The 18,132-nt window shown below is 39.7% G+C and overlaps 1 protein-coding gene across 2 annotated transcripts; it reads left to right on the forward strand.

Annotated features, from left to right (window-relative positions):
- Positions 1 to 15,855, forward strand: LOC145488424 (sterol regulatory element-binding protein cleavage-activating protein-like). Of its 2 annotated transcripts, none has more exons than XM_081467290.1 (24): positions 1 to 555; positions 1,759 to 1,903; positions 2,373 to 2,530; positions 2,884 to 3,045; positions 3,622 to 3,689; positions 3,862 to 3,997; positions 4,454 to 4,562; positions 4,817 to 4,898; positions 5,120 to 5,246; positions 5,786 to 5,898; positions 6,210 to 6,304; positions 6,698 to 6,796; positions 7,484 to 7,550; positions 7,994 to 8,229; positions 8,898 to 9,226; positions 10,479 to 10,854; positions 11,248 to 11,363; positions 11,650 to 12,244; positions 12,447 to 12,532; positions 12,766 to 13,108; positions 13,341 to 13,421; positions 13,854 to 14,066; positions 14,339 to 14,401; positions 15,260 to 15,855. In XM_081467290.1, exons 1-24 carry the CDS (start codon positions 371 to 373, stop codon positions 15,440 to 15,442), a joined length of 4,167 nt encoding a protein of 1,388 aa, XP_081323416.1. In that variant the 5' UTR covers positions 1 to 370; the 3' UTR covers positions 15,443 to 15,855. The 2 variants fall into 2 exon arrangements, with proteins under 2 accessions (XP_081323416.1, XP_081323417.1); XM_081467291.1 differs by having other exon boundaries at positions 2,887 to 3,045.
- Positions 15,856 to 18,132: the final 2,277 nt, after the last annotated feature.

An 18,132-nucleotide genomic window follows, 5' to 3' on the forward strand; every position in this document is an offset into this window, starting at 1 on the left:
AATGGCGTCGAAACCAATTTTAGACTTGAACAGTTTGTAGCCACTTTATTTTTGTTCGTTATATCACAAGCAGCATAGCGCAATGGCAGCAAACGGATAGGAGAGAGGAGTGTCAGCATTTGTGGATTGAAGTGATACGCTCCTTATTCCGTGATCTTTCCAAACTTGGGCAAGACTCGAACCAACAAATTGACACTCCTGTGGAAAACGTGGTCCTCGTGATCCCCACGAAAACATCGTGGCAATTGAGCATGGCCATTTTAATTCAGTGAAAAGATAAACTCTGGAAACGGTTGAGTAAAGGACGCAAAGGGCGTAGATCGTTCATGAGGACAGAAGTACGAAACTTCTCAAAGCTACAGACGTGAGTATGAGCGCAAATGGAATTACAATGGAAAGCGGAACTACTGTCACCACCAAAGAACCCGAAGTTGTCGAGGAGATAAAAAGCGGAGCCGATTTGATTTCCCGTCTGTGTTATGAGCATGGACTGTTCTGTGCCACACATCCAAAGTTAGTGCTATGCTTCGCAGCACTGGTAATTATAACTTGCAGGTGAGAGGACCGATCACAATCAATTTATGGAATTAACGAATTTGACTTTCATAATAGTGGTGATTCCCTTCAATTCCCGTACTGTACCAAAAATTGATGAAACACTAAAAGAAAAGGCAATAATTTATACCAAATCTGGCTTTGAAATCGGTATAGAAATATTTATGTAAGATATTAATTTTCAAGACAAGGATCACATGCAACCGTGGAAAAATCAATTGACCATAAGGTCCTGTGCGAGAGCCAATATTACATGTAATAAGATCTTGTACTGAGAATCTTAACAGGATCCTATACATGTGCAATCCTGTACTTAGGATGCTAATTGAGGTCCCATTCCTGATTACGATCCTAAGGGATCTTGCTTGATCCTATAACATCTACAACAAATTATGATCAAATGTAGGATTTCAACTGAGGTAAACACCCTCTGCCTTGAGTTCTCACTATTGAGTTGGTGTCCCAGGTGCTAAGTCAGGTCATTATCAGAACTCTCATATTACGGAGTGGTGAAGGTGCAGTGGCCTCATAGTTAGCACGTTGGAATCCAGATCGTGTTGTGTTGTGCTGTCATGCAATAAAAAATAATTTAAAAACCATTCAGTGTATAAAGATAAGAAATTATGATGTTATAGGAGATAAATAAAAAAGACACTTCTCCAAGTTTTAGCTCTGTTCTTTTTCCTAAACTTCAAATGTTCTTCGAAATATTTTGCACAAATTTATAGAGCCCAGTATGGAGCCATCATGTTGGTGTACCTCCATGGTACACCAACATGATGGCTGGAAAACAGAGTAAACATATGGAACTTACTCTGGCTATCTAGGTGACTGATTATCAGAACTGATCAAGCAAGCATTTAAATAAGCACTTTTCCTAATACATTAAACTTCTAGAAAGGCTAAAAATCGGGAGATAAGTATATATTTTTCAACAAACGCATTCATAGCTTTGTCACGCAAGCTATTGAGCTGAAAAGTTGTTAACAGCTATAAATTAAGTTTACCTCCTCTAATGCCTGATGTTGGATAATAACTTCAATGGTGGCTCTATAGGGTTGGATTTTTGAAAATGATGACATCATGTGCATACCGAGAATAAGCTTGAACTGTGCATGTATGGGCCATTGGCCTGATGCAGACTTGACAGAGTAGTGGTTAAACTGACTTCAGTGTTTACCACTGTTATTGTGATTCCATTAGTGCTCCTCTTCTGTCTGTACCACTGTTTGGAGGTTCAGCAGCTATAGAATGGATCACGCTGAGTTCATCTGGAGTATCTGTAGCTGACAGTAAAGGAAGTGCACCGAGGATTTTACAGGGAAATGGCAGCACCATTCCAAGATGGGTACAGAACAAACATGTTTAATATTTCTTGTATATTTGTTGTTGCACTGTTCCGGAAATTATCCATTCATGTACCTACCTCTCAGAAGAGCTTTTGGAACTCCTTCCAGTTTACTTTCAAGACTCCCCACTTGAAGTGTATGCAAAGAAAGTCATGTCCAATTACCAGGGGCCGGTGGATCCTGCCCTTCACTTGTCCGACAGGCCAGTGAATTTCCTTAGCAAAATTTTTGAGGAAATTCAAATTACAGAAGTAATGTAAAGAGATGAAATTTGGGGGGCTAGTGAGAATGACTTTCAGGCTAGTAATCATAAGTCACAGCTTGCCTATAAAGGGCAAGTCCAAAAATGGGGAGGGAGGCTGGGGTTTGCACGCTGCCTTCCTTCTCTGTGGTGGTTCTCCTATTTATTGCTTGTGTTTTCTTTTCTTTTTTTATTTCATTGTTGCCTGAGTAAACTTTTTTTTTCAGTTTGTAGGTGATCCAGTATTATACATACAGCAGTTTATTCTGGTGGCACATGTAAGTCCTTGGAGGCCTCACCTTCAGAGTAACATGGTCATAAAAGAAGCACTAAAACCTGCCTTTCAAATCACAAAGTTCATCACAGATTTCCAGTATCAGCATGGGTATGTATTCTACCCCATAACAAGGACAGTTACTTATAGAGAAAGGTTGCAAATTAGCTTCCTGAATACTGCAGAATTTCATAATTGAACATAAATAAGCTATTAAAATTACAATACCCAGAACTGTTTAAATTTAATACAATAAGAAGCCACTTGGCTGTTCAAACTCCACTATAGCCTGTCCTTTGATAAAGTGACACTTGCTTCTTCAATGCTATGTAAAATTATGGGCAATAATTGGTTAATTAACTGCAGCAAATGCTTAGTAATTCAGATCTTGAGAGCAGCTTGTATTTACTAATTATTTAAGGATATTTATTGTTTTAACATGATTTATTCATCTTGTTTACAAGGAGACACACAGTGGAGCTCAGTGACGTTTGTTTAAAAGTGGATTTGGGTTCCAATGCAGCACCACTTTCAGGTCTTGGTATTATGACTGATCAACGATATCTCCCATCTAAAGGATGTCTCCTTCTGTCACCAGCTAATCTATGGGACAGAAATATAAAAAGGTGAGAATTGAGTTTATGCTGGGGACAAAAATAATTTAACTCAGTTCAGCTTTACTGGACAGAACACAGAAATATATCAGAGCTTGTAGCAGAGGGTCTTACTCCACTCCGCCCTCCTGACTGATGGGAAGTTAATTTTGAAGGTATTTAGTACAATGATCCCATTTGGAAAAGTGACTAGCAAAAATGTGTTAACAACTAGACCTTATCCAAAAGAATTGTTTAAAACATGCCTGGTCAAGAGGGCAAGTGCTACTTACTTGTAACTTTGAATTTGTTGGGAGTTTTGTTGTTTTTGTGTTAAGCCCAAGCATCATCATTTGAAAATCTGTAATGACATTTTTTTTTCTTTTTTTTTTCCTCTGATAACCTATTGTAACTTACAAAATCTGGCTATTGGGCGGCTATATTAAAGAGTTAATTTTTTCCAGTAATAAAAGAAATGGTCAGGTCCTTAGGGAGCCAAAATTTGTCTATAGATACCACTGAAAAGACAGTGTCCATGTGAAAGTGGTTGGAACAATTTTACTTGAACATTTGTTTTTGACTGGTAATTGATTCATGGTTGTGTTGCAGGTTTGAACAAGATGCCTCTGTTCTGGACGATTTGTATCTTGATCGACGTGGGACTGCTTTTAACATTGGTTTGTGTTTCATTGTTAATACACAATGTAGCTTAAATGCGAATTCATGCCTAATTAATGCAATTGCAATGCATGACGTTGGCAAACTTTTCAAAGCATGTCTAATTTGCCAGTCCACCTCTTTTTGGATTTTTCATGATTTGCAGTTTGCATGATTTTGCTTCCTTTTTAGGGTTATCAATGTTGTCAACAGAATTCATACTTGGCTTGCCACTCAAACAGACTGGGATCTATCCCAGTATCCCAGAGGGACCACATCATGTCATACAGTATGGAGTTACACTAGTTCTGTCATCACATGACCCAAGGTAAACTTAATGTAAACATTTTTAACTCAATCAAGGTTTGAAATCTCCAGAAATTTCCAGCAATCTCCAGCAATCTCCAGCTTAAGGGGCCTCGCAAAGGATCACTATTATTGTGGGTTATTGACCAGGTATGAAGTCAGTAGGTTGGATAATAGGCTCATCCGTTTTTGTTTATTTATGGAGATGCAATCGCGGTCCATAATCATACCAAACATGAATTAGCCAGTCATGTTGACCAAAGAGCATAGAGAACACCATAATGATTTTCCCTGCAGGATTTGGCAGAATACAGTCCCATGTGGGCAAGATACATTGTACATGTATGCCCATCTTGTAGTAAATGTGCTAGCATTTAGCCATCCAGCAGGAATTTTCATACTTGCTTTCCTTCAATTTCCAAAATATTGAACACGCTGTCTTTGATCTGAACATTTTTACTTGATTCTTGTACTGCAGGTATATAGATGAACTGAGTAATCAGTTAAAGAAAGAATTTCCTCTGGCCTCCCCAACTGAAAAGGATGAGGGTATTAACAAGAATAGTGTAGTACATATCTATTACAAGGTATACATGCTGGAAAAATTCTTTATATTTCCCTGATAAAATCATTCATTTAAGTAGTACTCTGCTAGTTGACTGACTCAATTCCTTCTCTCCTCTGGGAGAATAGGGCCATACTCTGGCACGTGCAACAGAGTAATTAATTTCAGTATTTTTATATAGTTAGTGGTCTGTTTTTTTCTTTAATTTGCACCTGAAGAGTTCCTGTTGAAATCTCTTATTTAAAATAATCTTCTGTTTTCTCTTTTGCTTTAAAGGGTGAACATAGAGAGCTAATTGAACTTGCTCCGCTCTGTGTAACATACTTTATTGTGTTTCTTTACTTGGCATTTTCTGTTGGTAAGTTGAAATCTAGTTATTGTCTTGTTTTTCTTTTTTTTATCTGGATGTGGATGGTGTCCTAGTAGAACGCAGGTTACCACCCCCTTTCCAGGAACTTTTTTTGTCATGTATAATAATTAAGTGGTACAATGTACATGCTAACCCAAACATCAGATTGCATTGCGAGGTATTTGCCTTTCCTTGAGAACTTTAAATAAAAGGAATGTTTGTCTATGCAGGTAAGATAGAGATGGTTAAGAGCAAGTGGGGATTGGCATTTAGTGCTGTCATCTCAGTGATCGCATCTCTGGTCATGGCTGCTGGATTATGCTCATTCTTTGGTCTTGTTACCACTCTGGATAGCAGGTGAGATACCAGTGAGTCCAAAAAGTCAGTTAATATACACCTCAGTAACCTTGTCCGATCTACACACCAGAAGTTGTGTATGGACTGAGTTTGTTCTCCTTTTTATGGCCCATGCCAATTGTGAGGCATTGGGCTGTATAACAAGAGAAGAAACAGCAATACATGACTGAATAGTAATTGAAAGAAATTTCATTACAATAAGGACACTCGAACCTTGAATACTTGGTTTCTTCATCCCAATATTGTACATTATATAGTGAGCCTTCATTCTATAGTCGACAAAAGTACAAAAAAGTTGAGTGTTTATGGTCTCTTACTGTAACTCTAACAGTTCACATGTAATGTGCTTAGTTTTTACTAGAGTTAACTGTAAGTTGTAAAGACCACCAATTGAACAACAAGAAGGCTCAAACGTTCTGTGAGCTTTATATAATACATGTACATAAAAATAACCATGCAGCAATGTTGTAAGTTTTCAGTTGAATGAACCCTGTAAAAAATAACCATCAGAAGACCTTTTTCATATCTTGGTTTTTCAGTGAAATATTTCCTTATCTCGTTATTGTGGTTGGTGTGGAAAATATTCTTGTGATAACAAAGTCAGTGGTATCAACACCAGTGGATCTCGAGGTCAAGATAAGAGTTGCACAAGGTATTTCCATCTCAAGCAAAATGATGCATTATTGCTAATAAATTGATACTGGAATTTACTGTGCTGTAGCCTTCTCTTGCATGATAGCATTGCATAACATTTCAACATGACCCCCTGACCAACTAACCAACTGAGCAACCCACCATCTTTTGGCTGACACACCAACCCACCCACCCACCAGACCAACAGCAGACAAACACACAAACAGGCCAGGGAGATTTTATGTGATACTTACTATTTCCAATATATATTCAACTAAACTTTGCATTGGCTGTGGTCACTGATGGCATTAATGGTTTATGATATTCTAGGATTAAGCAAGGAAGGCTGGTATATCATCAAAAATCTGTGTACAGAAATGGCTGTTTTGTTATGTGGCTACATCACGTTCGTACCAGCTATACAGGTGTGAACATTCTCTCAATATTATTGATCTTTGCTGTTTATTCTATTCAAAGCTCTTTCCCCCTGTTTCCCTTCTTCTCATTTCATATTCCCCTCATTTCCTTTCCCCTTTCCCCTTCAATTTCTCTTTTCCTACTTTCCTTTTTGCCAGTTCCCCTTTTCCTGTTCTCCTTTTCCTGTCCCTCCTTTCACACAGTATTTTAAACAAGGAGACACGTGAGGAAATATAAGAAAATCATCTGAAACTAGCACATTAAAACTTTTGGCACGATATTGAGCATTGCACCATTACAAATCCATGTTGTTATGCAATTTAAGTAGAAGAATTTTGTTCTTCAAACTTAACAGAAAAGATCTAACCGATGTAATCTTCCTATGTGTGTCCTTTTTTCAGGAGTTTTGTGTCTTTGCCATGGTTTGCCTGCTCTCAGACATCTTTCTTCAGATGGTACTGTTTGTGACAGTTCTCTCTATTGACATAAGGAGAATGGAGGTACTTAGACTGTGATCATTTTGTTTTATGTAAATACTCTTACAAGGGCTAACAATGCCATACAGTGAATAAGTCTAATGTGATAGGCCCGCATTGCATGCAAAAGCTAAAGAAATCCAGGCTTTGCACATGTGGTGTGCCTACGTACTGGAAACTGCAAAACTCTGTTTAATACTAGAGATGGATCAAAGACGAGAACAAGTTGCAAAATTTAAAATAAAGTCACAGTTGAGTCGTAGAAACAAAAGTATGGTGAGGCTGGGCTTTTCAAGACAGTCGCTGGCATATAAAGCCCTGAAAATCGGTAAGTTGATTCTTTTAGTGGGGCGGGGGAGGCAAATCCAAATTAACAACGTTCAGTGATGTACGTAGAAGTAAACTGAAAAAAAAAAACGTTCTTAAACATTAAGTGTTTCTAGGGGTCAATGCACCTGGTTACACCTAACTAGTTCTCAGGCATGCTACTTAAATTGAAAGAAAAAACATATCAGGCTTAAAAAAAAACCTGGTAACTACCTGGAGGTAGACCAGTTGGCTATTTACAAGCATTACCAAGGAGTTGAACTAGGGTCTACCACAAAACAACTCCAGCTTAGTGGTCAGAGTGGAACGCTCTAAGCACTCTCCAGACTGCTTTTAGTGTAATGTACGTGTAATATGAAAAGAGTGACACAATCCATTTTTCAGCTTTCAGATCTTCAAAGGCAGCCCATTCAGGTCAGAGAAAGGAGTCAATCAAATAAGTCACAGAAAGGTAATGAAAAGTAGTATTGACAATGTTCTTTCAGTGCATTATGTCAACTTTTGGTTATTAGTGTGTACTCTTCACTCAGTTCTCGAAACTTCCCTAGAAAACATCTTGCATTTATTTTACAATCAGGTAATTATGTGCTTTTTAAGCAATATATCAAACAGGAAAGGTCATGTTTGACCATAATTATTTCCAAACATTAAGAAGAGAGTTGAAAATACGACATGCAGTGGAGTATTTTGACAATCTTCTCAATTGAAACTAAAACTAAGGAGAAAACAGAGAAATAAAATCGTAAAAATCTATACTTAAATTAAGATCATGTATACAAACACGGTCACAGTCATGATGTCCTTTGTTTAAACTTCATGACCTGTTAATGAGTTTGAGAAGTTAGTAAAAATAATCCTGGACTTCATTTTGTTTGTGCTTTTTCTCATAACCAGGAACTTCACCAACATCAGCTCAAAGGCCACCATCACCCGTGCCCAGTCCTCCTCAATCCCCTCATTCCCCTCAGCCAGTGCGGTTCTTTGGCCTGCTGCCACCTCTGCCACCGTTTAAACTGAATACTCAGAGTACTCCCCCAAGGGAGTGCCCAGTTCTACCCAAGAAACTACCCAAGAGGCTTAATTTTGCTTACTTTTGGGCAAGAACAAGAATAGTACAAAAAGCTCTCATGGTAGGAAAAAAACATTCTTAAATCATGTGTGTGTGTCGGGTGTTATGTTATGATGTAAACAGGTGTTTTGACTTGGCGTACTTAGTTCTTTCACGCTCGAGATTTGTCTGAGTTTCTTTTGATGAGGAACATGTAGCTATATTCATGTAGTGCCTTTGATTGATGGTTACTATCGTGCGGAAATTGAAAACACAGCAGTCAGAGTTGCTGTACTGATTTGCATGCGCCACCACAGCGTGCACAAAAAGTCGCGTCCAATAGCATGGGGCTAGTGGAGTTTGCAGTCGGGCTACTCGTACTGGATTTTATCCATCACTTGCCCTATGGGCAAGTGAAGTTTGTTGGGGAAAATTTCCAAGAAATTCAAATTACAGAAACAGCGTAAGAGACGAACTTTAATTGTGGGCTACTAGCGAGAATGATTTTCGGGCTAGTACATCATAGTGAGAGTTTGCGCAAGCCTGAAAATTTGTTTTCTTTGCTCCCTTCATCAGTATTGAATTTTCAAATCCAGTTTTAGACATCTTCCAAACAGGGGTAGCCCTACGGAGACCTTTTGTTCTGGCATGTATGCCAGATACTAAGAGTTGGTGCTAATGCAGTGACGTTAAAGAGTACTTTTAAACTAGTATTTGTGTCATTTTTTGTTCCTCTGTTTTGTCCTCCAGGTATGTGTCTTTTTCTATTTTATCTACATCTTGAGCTACCCTGGTTCGGAATCTCTGGACACATCCGAAAATCAGAAGAACTCTGACAAAGCAGCTGAAAATGCGAACATGGCGAATTCCAGCTCAAAGTTTGAAGACAGTAAAATCAGATTTACCCAGGGAGTAGAGGACAGTAGCAATCAGTCAAGATGGAAAAGTGCGAGAGAATCTGCAAGAACGAGGAGATCAGAGTTTCCCATCAAACCTCCGTCTGTTGAGTTGTGGAAAGGTCTTTATCAACGGCACTGGCCCCAGCTGTTAAATTACTACAATATCAGCCTTCTTGGCAGGTAAATTTACCGCTTCTAACTTCAATGTCACCCTTCAGGGCAGATAATAATAATTACAACTATACAATTATCCAACGGAGGCAGCGTGGCCCAGTCATCAGCGCGTCGGACTGACCACTACCTGGAGTTGTTTCACGGTAGCCCTGTCTTGAAATGCTCGGTCACGCTTGTAAATAGCCAACTGGGTTGCCCCGACCTGGTGGGTTTCTTTATAACAATGTGATGTTCAATTTGAATTATTTGTTTCAGTTGTTTGCTCGGCTCCACTAGCCTTTGCAGGGCTCGAAATTAACTTTTTCATTCGGGAGCCAGCTGGCGACTAACGGAAAAATTTTTGGTCGCCAGATCGTAAAGTTTGGTCGCCAACTTACACGTATTTTATATATAACTTACACAAGAACACGATTTCATACGTTACTTTGCATGCAAGAAAAGTCACGATTGAAGAGCGAAAACAATTAGAAACAACACGAATAACAATTAGTTGTTCTCAGGTGATATGTCTCTGGTCCGAAGGTGATGGTTGTCTCCTTAGTCATTTTAAATGAAGCGAAGCATAATACGTTTTAAGTCCGTGGTTTGCATTGTGAGACAAACACGGGTCCTTGCGTATTTTCCCGTTGCTACTTCTTCGAAATGCCGTTCTTTATTTTGTCTTAAGTTTGGATTAACCTTTTGGCTGAATTTTCATTCCCCGCACGTAAAAACACACGTAATTCCTTCAACCGATTGGTATCTACCGCCATTTTCGCGGCAAACGAAAAGAACAGGGTGTGGAAGTGCGCCTGCGATCCCAGTTTCGGAAGAAGCCGCTGAAACAATATGGCGCGCCGTGAACGAGTATCGACGTGTCGAAATGCATTCAATTTTTTCGATTATCTTGTAATATTCAGACATTGTTTTACTGGGGACGGAAAGGTGATTTCCTAATATAAAGATTTAAAAACAAAAGTTGTGTCGTGGTTTTCTTTAGTTATCGGACAAAACGCGAGTCGCCAGCTGGCGACCAGTTCTGAAAATTTAGTCGCCAGGGCTCAATTTTTGGTCGCATTGGCGACCAGTTAGTCGCAATTTCGAGCCCTGCTTTGTGCTATAAACACTGCCGAGGGTAAATAAAGTTATTATAATTTCAGCCTCCTATAAGAGTGAATTAATAAGTTATATATTATATATAATTATTTTTAAGGAACAATTGTCACGGTAAATAAATGATTATAAGTTTGGAATACTGAACTTGAGGTATCGTTCAAAGGTATGTGACAGTTTTGCCGCCTGTTCATCTGGGCATTAACATCGATACAGACATTTTCGTTCCGGATATGCCTCAAGATGGCGACCAACTGTTGGCGAGTAACCCGGACTTCCCTTCAGTGGAGGGGACGGTAAAAATTGACCATCCTCTGGGGCATGGACAGGAGACGGCCTCGGGCCGAGATCCCAAGTACTATCACAACGCCTTGTCCTGTGTGGTACTTGGTGTAGTCGTCATGATTATTCTCTTCTTTGTCTGTAAATTTCTGAATGATCTTCAAGTGAACCCCAGGTCAGGACGTGGAAGGAGGGGAAAAGGGCACCGATGTGATACTCTGGTGGAGAGCGTTCCCATCAGCCTAAGAGGGCACGCTCAGGTTGGTATGGCTTGCAGAGAAAAATGTGCTTTTGATCATGATGGCATGTTTCTTGCAATATGCATGTCATTCCTTAGCAAGAGTTTCGTTCTCTGCTGCTTTTGGTTTTCAGTTCTGAAGCCTACCAAATGAAATTCAACCCTTATTCAATCTCTAATTTAAAACTTTCCACACCTTACTACAAGTGGACAACTAAATCCTTTGTCAGTAGGAAACATTTTCTTTTAGTTGACGTCAAACTTGTATCCTTGCTTATTCTTCCTCAAATCCGAATATTTTCCTGCCATGCCATTTGCTGAGAGCTGTTCTGATATATTCTTAGCTTTCTTGGCGAGGCATATTTTGGACTGTCTTGATTGCAGCATTTATTTTGTTTTTGTTGTTTCTTTGCAGAACGTGGAGCATTTGAAGTGCACTGTATCGTACATCGTCAGTGTTTGTTTAAGCGGACAAATTTGTGTTTGGGACATTGCCACCGGAGATTGTTTAAGAGTAATTCACAGAAAAAGGTTAGTTTGCTTGTCTTGTGACTTTCTTTCTTTTCTTTGCCTCTTTCCTTTTCTCTTTGTTCCTTTCCTTCTTTGTCTCTTTCTGTCAAAGCAAAAGCAAGCAGAAGGAAAGAATAACCTATTTTCTCGCTTTCTCCTGTCCTTTCTTCGTTTAGTTTTCTTTCTTTGATGTTTTCTTTGTTTCTTTTCTTTTTATTCCTTTTTTATTGGAAGCGAGGGCGGGGCGGGGGTCCGACTTACAAGTGGAGTAAACGCGTGTCACAAACTTATGTGATTGTTTCTACAGCACTGTTCATTCAGACATGCCGCTCAAGCGAAAGACAAAACAAAAGAAGCTGAAACACAGGCGCAGTTTGGGTGCGGACAGCGGCTACACAACTCAGAGGTTCTTGGAGAACCTTCCTAGCACTATTGCGCGAGTCATCCCCGGTCACGTGTCAGACTCGGAATGCACGCCGCCTCAGCTGTGCAGTACGGATGAGAACGGCACAGAAGTGAGCAATGGAATACCGCTCTCACCAAAATCTGAATCAAACCCTGCGGAAATCGCTGTTGTGAATAACAGCTGTTCGCTAGATGAGTCATTCGTGTCTGGTGGTAGTCCAAAGTCCACAGGTTATGACTTCAGTAAGTACACTAATGGAATGGACATACCCACGTGGTCTCCCAGGGTTAGTTCTAGAGGTTCTTTCACTAGCTCGTGGTCAAGCACCGATGAAGAAGACGCAGGATGGTTGTCCAGCTCAGAGGGGTCATGTGATGAACAGGCGTACGCCCAGACTGACAGTTTCCATAACAACCGAGCTACTGGAGCCTCGGTGTGGTGTGTTGATTGTAAGGGTGATTTTTTGGTGACTGGCTGCAGTGACGGCGCTGTCGAGGTATTATGTGATTAATGTGTTCTTAGTGTGTGAACAATTTTATCTAGTTCTTTTTCCAGGTTGAATGTTTGCTAGAGATACAATTCGAAAGATGAAGCACTGAAGCTTAGTGGTAGAACTTTGAGTTGTTGACAACGCAAGTAGAGTGATAATCTGTGCAACAATTCCTCTTTATATTACTTGTACATGTGTGTTTTGTCAGATTTGGAGTGTGTTGTCTGGCGCACAAGTCTACGTGTCACGTGATGGCAACATCGGCGTGACGAAACTCAGCTTTTTACTGGGGAGGTAAGGACGGAACAAATGTACCTACCATATTCTGTTATATATTTCTAAAACAAAAAACGTTTGACAATCACAAAAAGTCAGTAAACAAAGAAACGAGCGATGGAGCGACCGAACGCACGAACGAACGAACGAACGAACAGACGAAAGAGCGAGCAAACGAACGAGAGAGCGATCGAACGAACGAACGAGCGAGTGAACCAATCAATTACTTTGCTTTTGTTTCTCTCCATTAGTCCTCAAATCGTCGTGGCTCGCTTGGATGGATCTTTAGAGTTTCTTAGCCTTGGGGTCCCCTGCAGGCCCAGTTTAAACACACCCTTACTGGAAAGTTCTCCAATAAAACGATCTTCACCAAGGATTACCCGAAAGAGTAGTAGCCACTCAAATGCTGTCCCAGGTGCAATGCACGCTGAAGATTCTACTCCAATCAGCGTCAACGGTTCACACGCGTACACTTCACAGGAGTCCCCGCTGTGTAGGATAAGTCACAAACTGAGAGCTCACCACAAACCCATCTGTGCCTTGGGCGTCATGGAAGGAAGGGTCATTACTGGAAGTCATGACAGAACACTTAAGGTTAATTGACCCTGTGTTGTGTTGATAACTTAAACTTTATAATACATGTACGTCTTTAGTGAGTCTTACGAAATGTCTTTTTAATGGAAATTTTATCATCTGAGATATGCAAAAGTGAAAAGTGAACAATAATCTTTCGTGTCATTAAAATGGCTAATGTGCAAGACGGTGAAACTGCTGGATAACAAATTCATCTTACCCAACTTCACGCTTGTGTTGTCTTTTTTTCCAGGTGTTTCGAACAGACGAGTGTGTTTGTGTTTACACGTTACACGGCCATGCAGACAGCATTTCTTGTCTTTCTGTAGACAAGGTAAGGTGTAAGTACAAGATCGAACATGACGTAATGCAATTGAGCGGTAACAATTTACAACAATATCTTTAGTTTATTTTTATTACATGGACTTACGTGAAGTCAGTCGACGTTTGACCCGGACCCTAACTAAAAGTATTTATGAAATTTGAATTAAAAACTTGCATTTCTTAGTCACGGTGAAAAATCACACGATTGTACGTTCAAACTCGTTTTCAGTAAAGAAAAGATGTCAGATCTTGCTTTGTTTAAGGAATATCTGCACGTTGACCTCGTAGTATCAGCTCGAAGATGTTTCTAGTAGCTGAAATAGAGTGACCCTATCTATGGGGTATCACGAGACAAGCACGTGGTTAGCACACCTCCACCTAAAGACAACCTATTTGGCCATAGTTTTTGCTTAATTACAGAACTTACAATTTCTCATCGTAGACCAATAACCGACAAGTGGTCAGCGGTGCTGCCAATGGTGGTGTGCGTGTTTGGGATGTGGTCAGCGGTGAATGTCTGCAGCACCTGCGAGGTCACGTGAAGTCCGTCACTGCGGTCACGTGTACGGCTGAACACTTACTCAGTGTGAGTCTGGAGAGTGTGCTGTGCATCTGGGACAGAGCGCGCGGCGAGTGTTTGCACCGTCTGAAGCAGGTAAGCAAAGTTTTTGGTCGCTCAAAGCAAACACAAAGAACACAGAGAATAAGAATCAAAGCAAAAATTTGAGGCCTGGACAGGTGCGAGAAAACACGTAACAGTTGCCGAGTGTGGGAAAACGTAAACCATTTATAAACTCGGAGAAGAAACTTACAGACAGCGCCTAGTGCAGGAAAATATGAAACCAATGTGAAGCGCGCGAAAACAAGGAACTGGTGCCAAGCGCGGGAAAATGTAAAATGTTAATGAAAATGTTGTTTTCTTTCCAGTTTCCAGATCTCTGCTCCAATGTAGCCATGTTATCACGAACGTTGTTTATCACTGGTGGTCAGGTTGGTCCGTCTGTGTTTTGTTAGTTTATAATCCTCTCATCCCAATGTCGAAGTAGTGATTCTCCTTACTGATTACCAGTACTGTTTATGTAAAGTTAGTTCTGAGAATTTCATGGTTCATCAAGACCATATGTCATATTGATGATTTTCGTTATTCTCGTCACCTGTTTACTGACAATGTGTTGACATTGTGCGGGGAATCTAGATGTTAATAACCTTGGCTTGGCATCTGCTCTCCTCCGCTCTTCTCCCCTTGGCTTTCTTCCACATTGCTCTGCTCTGCTTTACTTTACTTTGCCTTCCTCTCCCATCTCCTCTCCTCCAATCTCTTCCCCTTCTCTCAGCCCTACCAAGATTTACTTAAGGTTGACCGTTTGATGTTCCAGTTCAGTTACGAGTGCACGGTCTACTTTCACGAGTGAAAGACGAGATCTAATTGGCCATTTCTGAGTTGCCGTTTGCCTCTGCGTCAAAACGAGACTTCGTGCGAAACCATTCATATGGAAATGTGTTTCTTTTTCATGCAAATCAAACTCGTTTTCATAGGAAAGGTTTTGCGCGAGGCCTCGTTTTGAAAGAGAGGCATAAGGTAACTCGGAAGTTGTCCTATGACTATTGGAGATACTTTGAAAAAGTTTAGGATCTGGTCTGCCTTGCTACGCTTTGTATCGTAAAGACTGTATCTAATACAAGCTAGTGCAAATATAAACAACGTAGAATTGCAGAGACAAAATGGTGTGTCACATTGTATTGGCAGTCTCAGTTTTATAGAGTAGCCTTTTTTACCAATAATTTCCTGATGGTATGCATCTATGCCATTTATTATTTACCTCACTCGGCAAGGTTTTTAACCCGCAGGGACACATCTCAGTTTGGGACGTCTTGACCGGTAGACGCGTGAAAACCGTTCTTCTGGGAGATGATGACACATCCGTGTTCGTGCGTTACGTGAACGTGTGTGATAACACTACCGTTGTGTGCGACTACGGGAAAGAACTAAAAATCGTGACATTTCCTGCTGTAATGGACAAGGCGGAGTAATAAATATGCAATAAATAAATCTAGGTAGTTAAAATTAGTAGTTGAGTTATGTCAACCATAAAATATTCTCGTGAAGTGTGGAAGGAACTGTCTACAGTTTTGAGAAATCTTTTTAAAGATGTCAGTTAAATTATTAATTTTAAAAACAGCTGACTGACACACAGGTTTAACTAAATTTACAGATATTTTTGTTATAAAATCCACGCTAGGAAAGCCAACGTTGCTCCATTTTTTAGACGAATTCCAACCGGTTGCAGTTGTGAAAGTACCATGAACTTTCATCATAGCTATTTCAAAACGGCATCATTACGTATGTACTATAGAGCGATATTTACATATTAGCGTCCTTCCGCTAACTGTATATTTAAAAATACTGTAGCTTATTTACCGAATAAAAATGTTTGTTTTTGAAAGAGGTTTTCTACACTGAGATGCAATTAAGCTCATCCCTCCCACCCCGTCTAATTATATGGAGGGAAACGTCCCGGCCTTGGCATATATTCCTAAAGAGCCAAATATACAAATAAACTAGATAAAAGAGCAAAATAGCCGACTGGTATTAGCTTTTTATTATGTTCCGATTTACATTGAATATATGAAATAGGATACGTGATAAATACATTAGTATTAAGATAAATACAGATATATTTGTTACATGAATATTTTCACCTTTTTCTTTCTCAAAAGGAATACAGAAGACTATCAATGAGGTTGTATTATGGTGTCAGCAGGTGGGGGAGGGGATAGATATAGCCAAGATTACATCCAACACATTTTGTTTGATTTTAGTGGTGATCACTTTCGATTTATGCTGCCATTACAACTCAACAAAACCACGGCATAGTGGTCAAAATCTACCTTGGGTTCACCAATACACAGCCTACATCTCATCAATCCCCCACATATACCTACACAGTCTACATCTCATCAATCCCCCACATATACCTACACAGCCTACATCTCAATAATCCCCCACATATACCTACACAGCCTACATCTCATTAATTCCCTACACATACCTACACAGCCTACATCTCAATGCCCCACATATACCTACACAGCCTACATCTCATTAATTCCCTACACATACCTACACAGTCTACATCTCATTAATCCCCCACATATACCTACCTACACAGCCTACATCTCATTAATCTCCTACACAAACCTACACGGCCTACATCTCATGAATCCCCTATGTATACCTACACAGCCTACATCTCATTAATCCCCCACATATACCTACATAGCCTACATCTCATTAATCCCTCACATACACCTACACAGCCTACATCTCAGTAATCTCCCACATATACCTACACAGCCTGCATCTCGTTAATCTCCCACATATACCTACACAGCTTTCGTGGTATTAATTTCCTACACAGCCCACATCTCATGAATCCCTCACACTTACCTTCACAGTTTGCATTTCATTAAATCGTCTCTAGAGTCATTACTCATTATATTCAGTGGTTATCAACTCATGTAGAACCAAGTGGCCTAAAGATATCTTGGAACAAGTAAATTGGCTATCGTTATTCAAATTATCCGTTCACTTGTAGCCTGCGAGCAGGCTCCCGGTTGGGTTAAGGTAGGACTTAACCTAAAAACACTTAAAAACACACCATGTTTCAAACATTTTTTCGTGGCTAAGAGTTAACTCCAAACCATGGCAAAGTATACATTCTTAAAAAGCTCAAAGAGCAAAGATTATGAAAAAAATATTTGTGTACCCTATAACTGTATTGTAACCTGACACCAAATCTGCCACCTGCTGGGGAATGCCAGGGCTTACTTGAGAAAAGATAACTCCTACTAGACCTGATCAAAAGGAATAATTTTTACATTTTACAAAAGAAGACAAACAGCTTGCTGGGATAAGCTTAGAGATTTTTGAAAAGTTAAAAGCACGTGAAATGATGACCAGTTAAATCTGATACAGAAAATCTAGCATACGTTTCAATGCATAACTTTGACAGAATGCACTGGATGGAAAGTTCTATGCTTATCCCACAGAACGTACTAAAAATAACAAATCCTGAAAATTTTAGCTCAATTGAATAAATCCTTCTCAAGATATCTTTTCTAGAAGGCGAAAATAACTCGTTTTGAGAAAACGAGCTTTAAACTTACAGTAACAGTGCTTGTCAAAATAAAACTTCAATACCTTAAGATTCGAGTTCCGTAAAAAACAAAACTTCGAATTTCTTCGAATTTTCTTCCTTTTTCGCTAAACGTAGAAAATCGGTAGATGAAATGATCCATCAAAAGAAAAATAAGGGTCACCGAACGTCCAAGATCATTAAATCCAGGCAAAGTTCATTTTTTTTTCTAAGCGCGCGCTCTCGTACATGACGTGGCGTGTGAATTTGCGTGCGCGGTAAGAATGCGCAGAAACAATTAGCGCGAACGTCCTTCAGTTCCGCTATTATAACAAACGTTACAGGCTCTAAATTTCTAAACTCCGACAAGGAAAAGTAGTTTAAAGGACATCAAGATGATTTAATTGAGCTCGCAAGCAATATTAAAATTCTAATATTTTTTTTTATATCTTGCCTCCCAATGAACCCGTCTTGATGAAAAGATTAAATTTGATGGCGAGAAATTAACAGAACAAAAATTCGACGTGTTTAGGACTGTCAGCCGACTTTTTAACAGAGCAGAAGAAATTGAAGTAGATATAAATA

The sequence above is a fragment of the Orbicella franksi genome, chromosome 5 (genome assembly GCF_964199315.1).
Source record: "Orbicella franksi chromosome 5, jaOrbFran1.1, whole genome shotgun sequence".
In the NCBI taxonomy this organism is placed as follows: domain Eukaryota; kingdom Metazoa; phylum Cnidaria; class Anthozoa; order Scleractinia; family Merulinidae; genus Orbicella; species Orbicella franksi.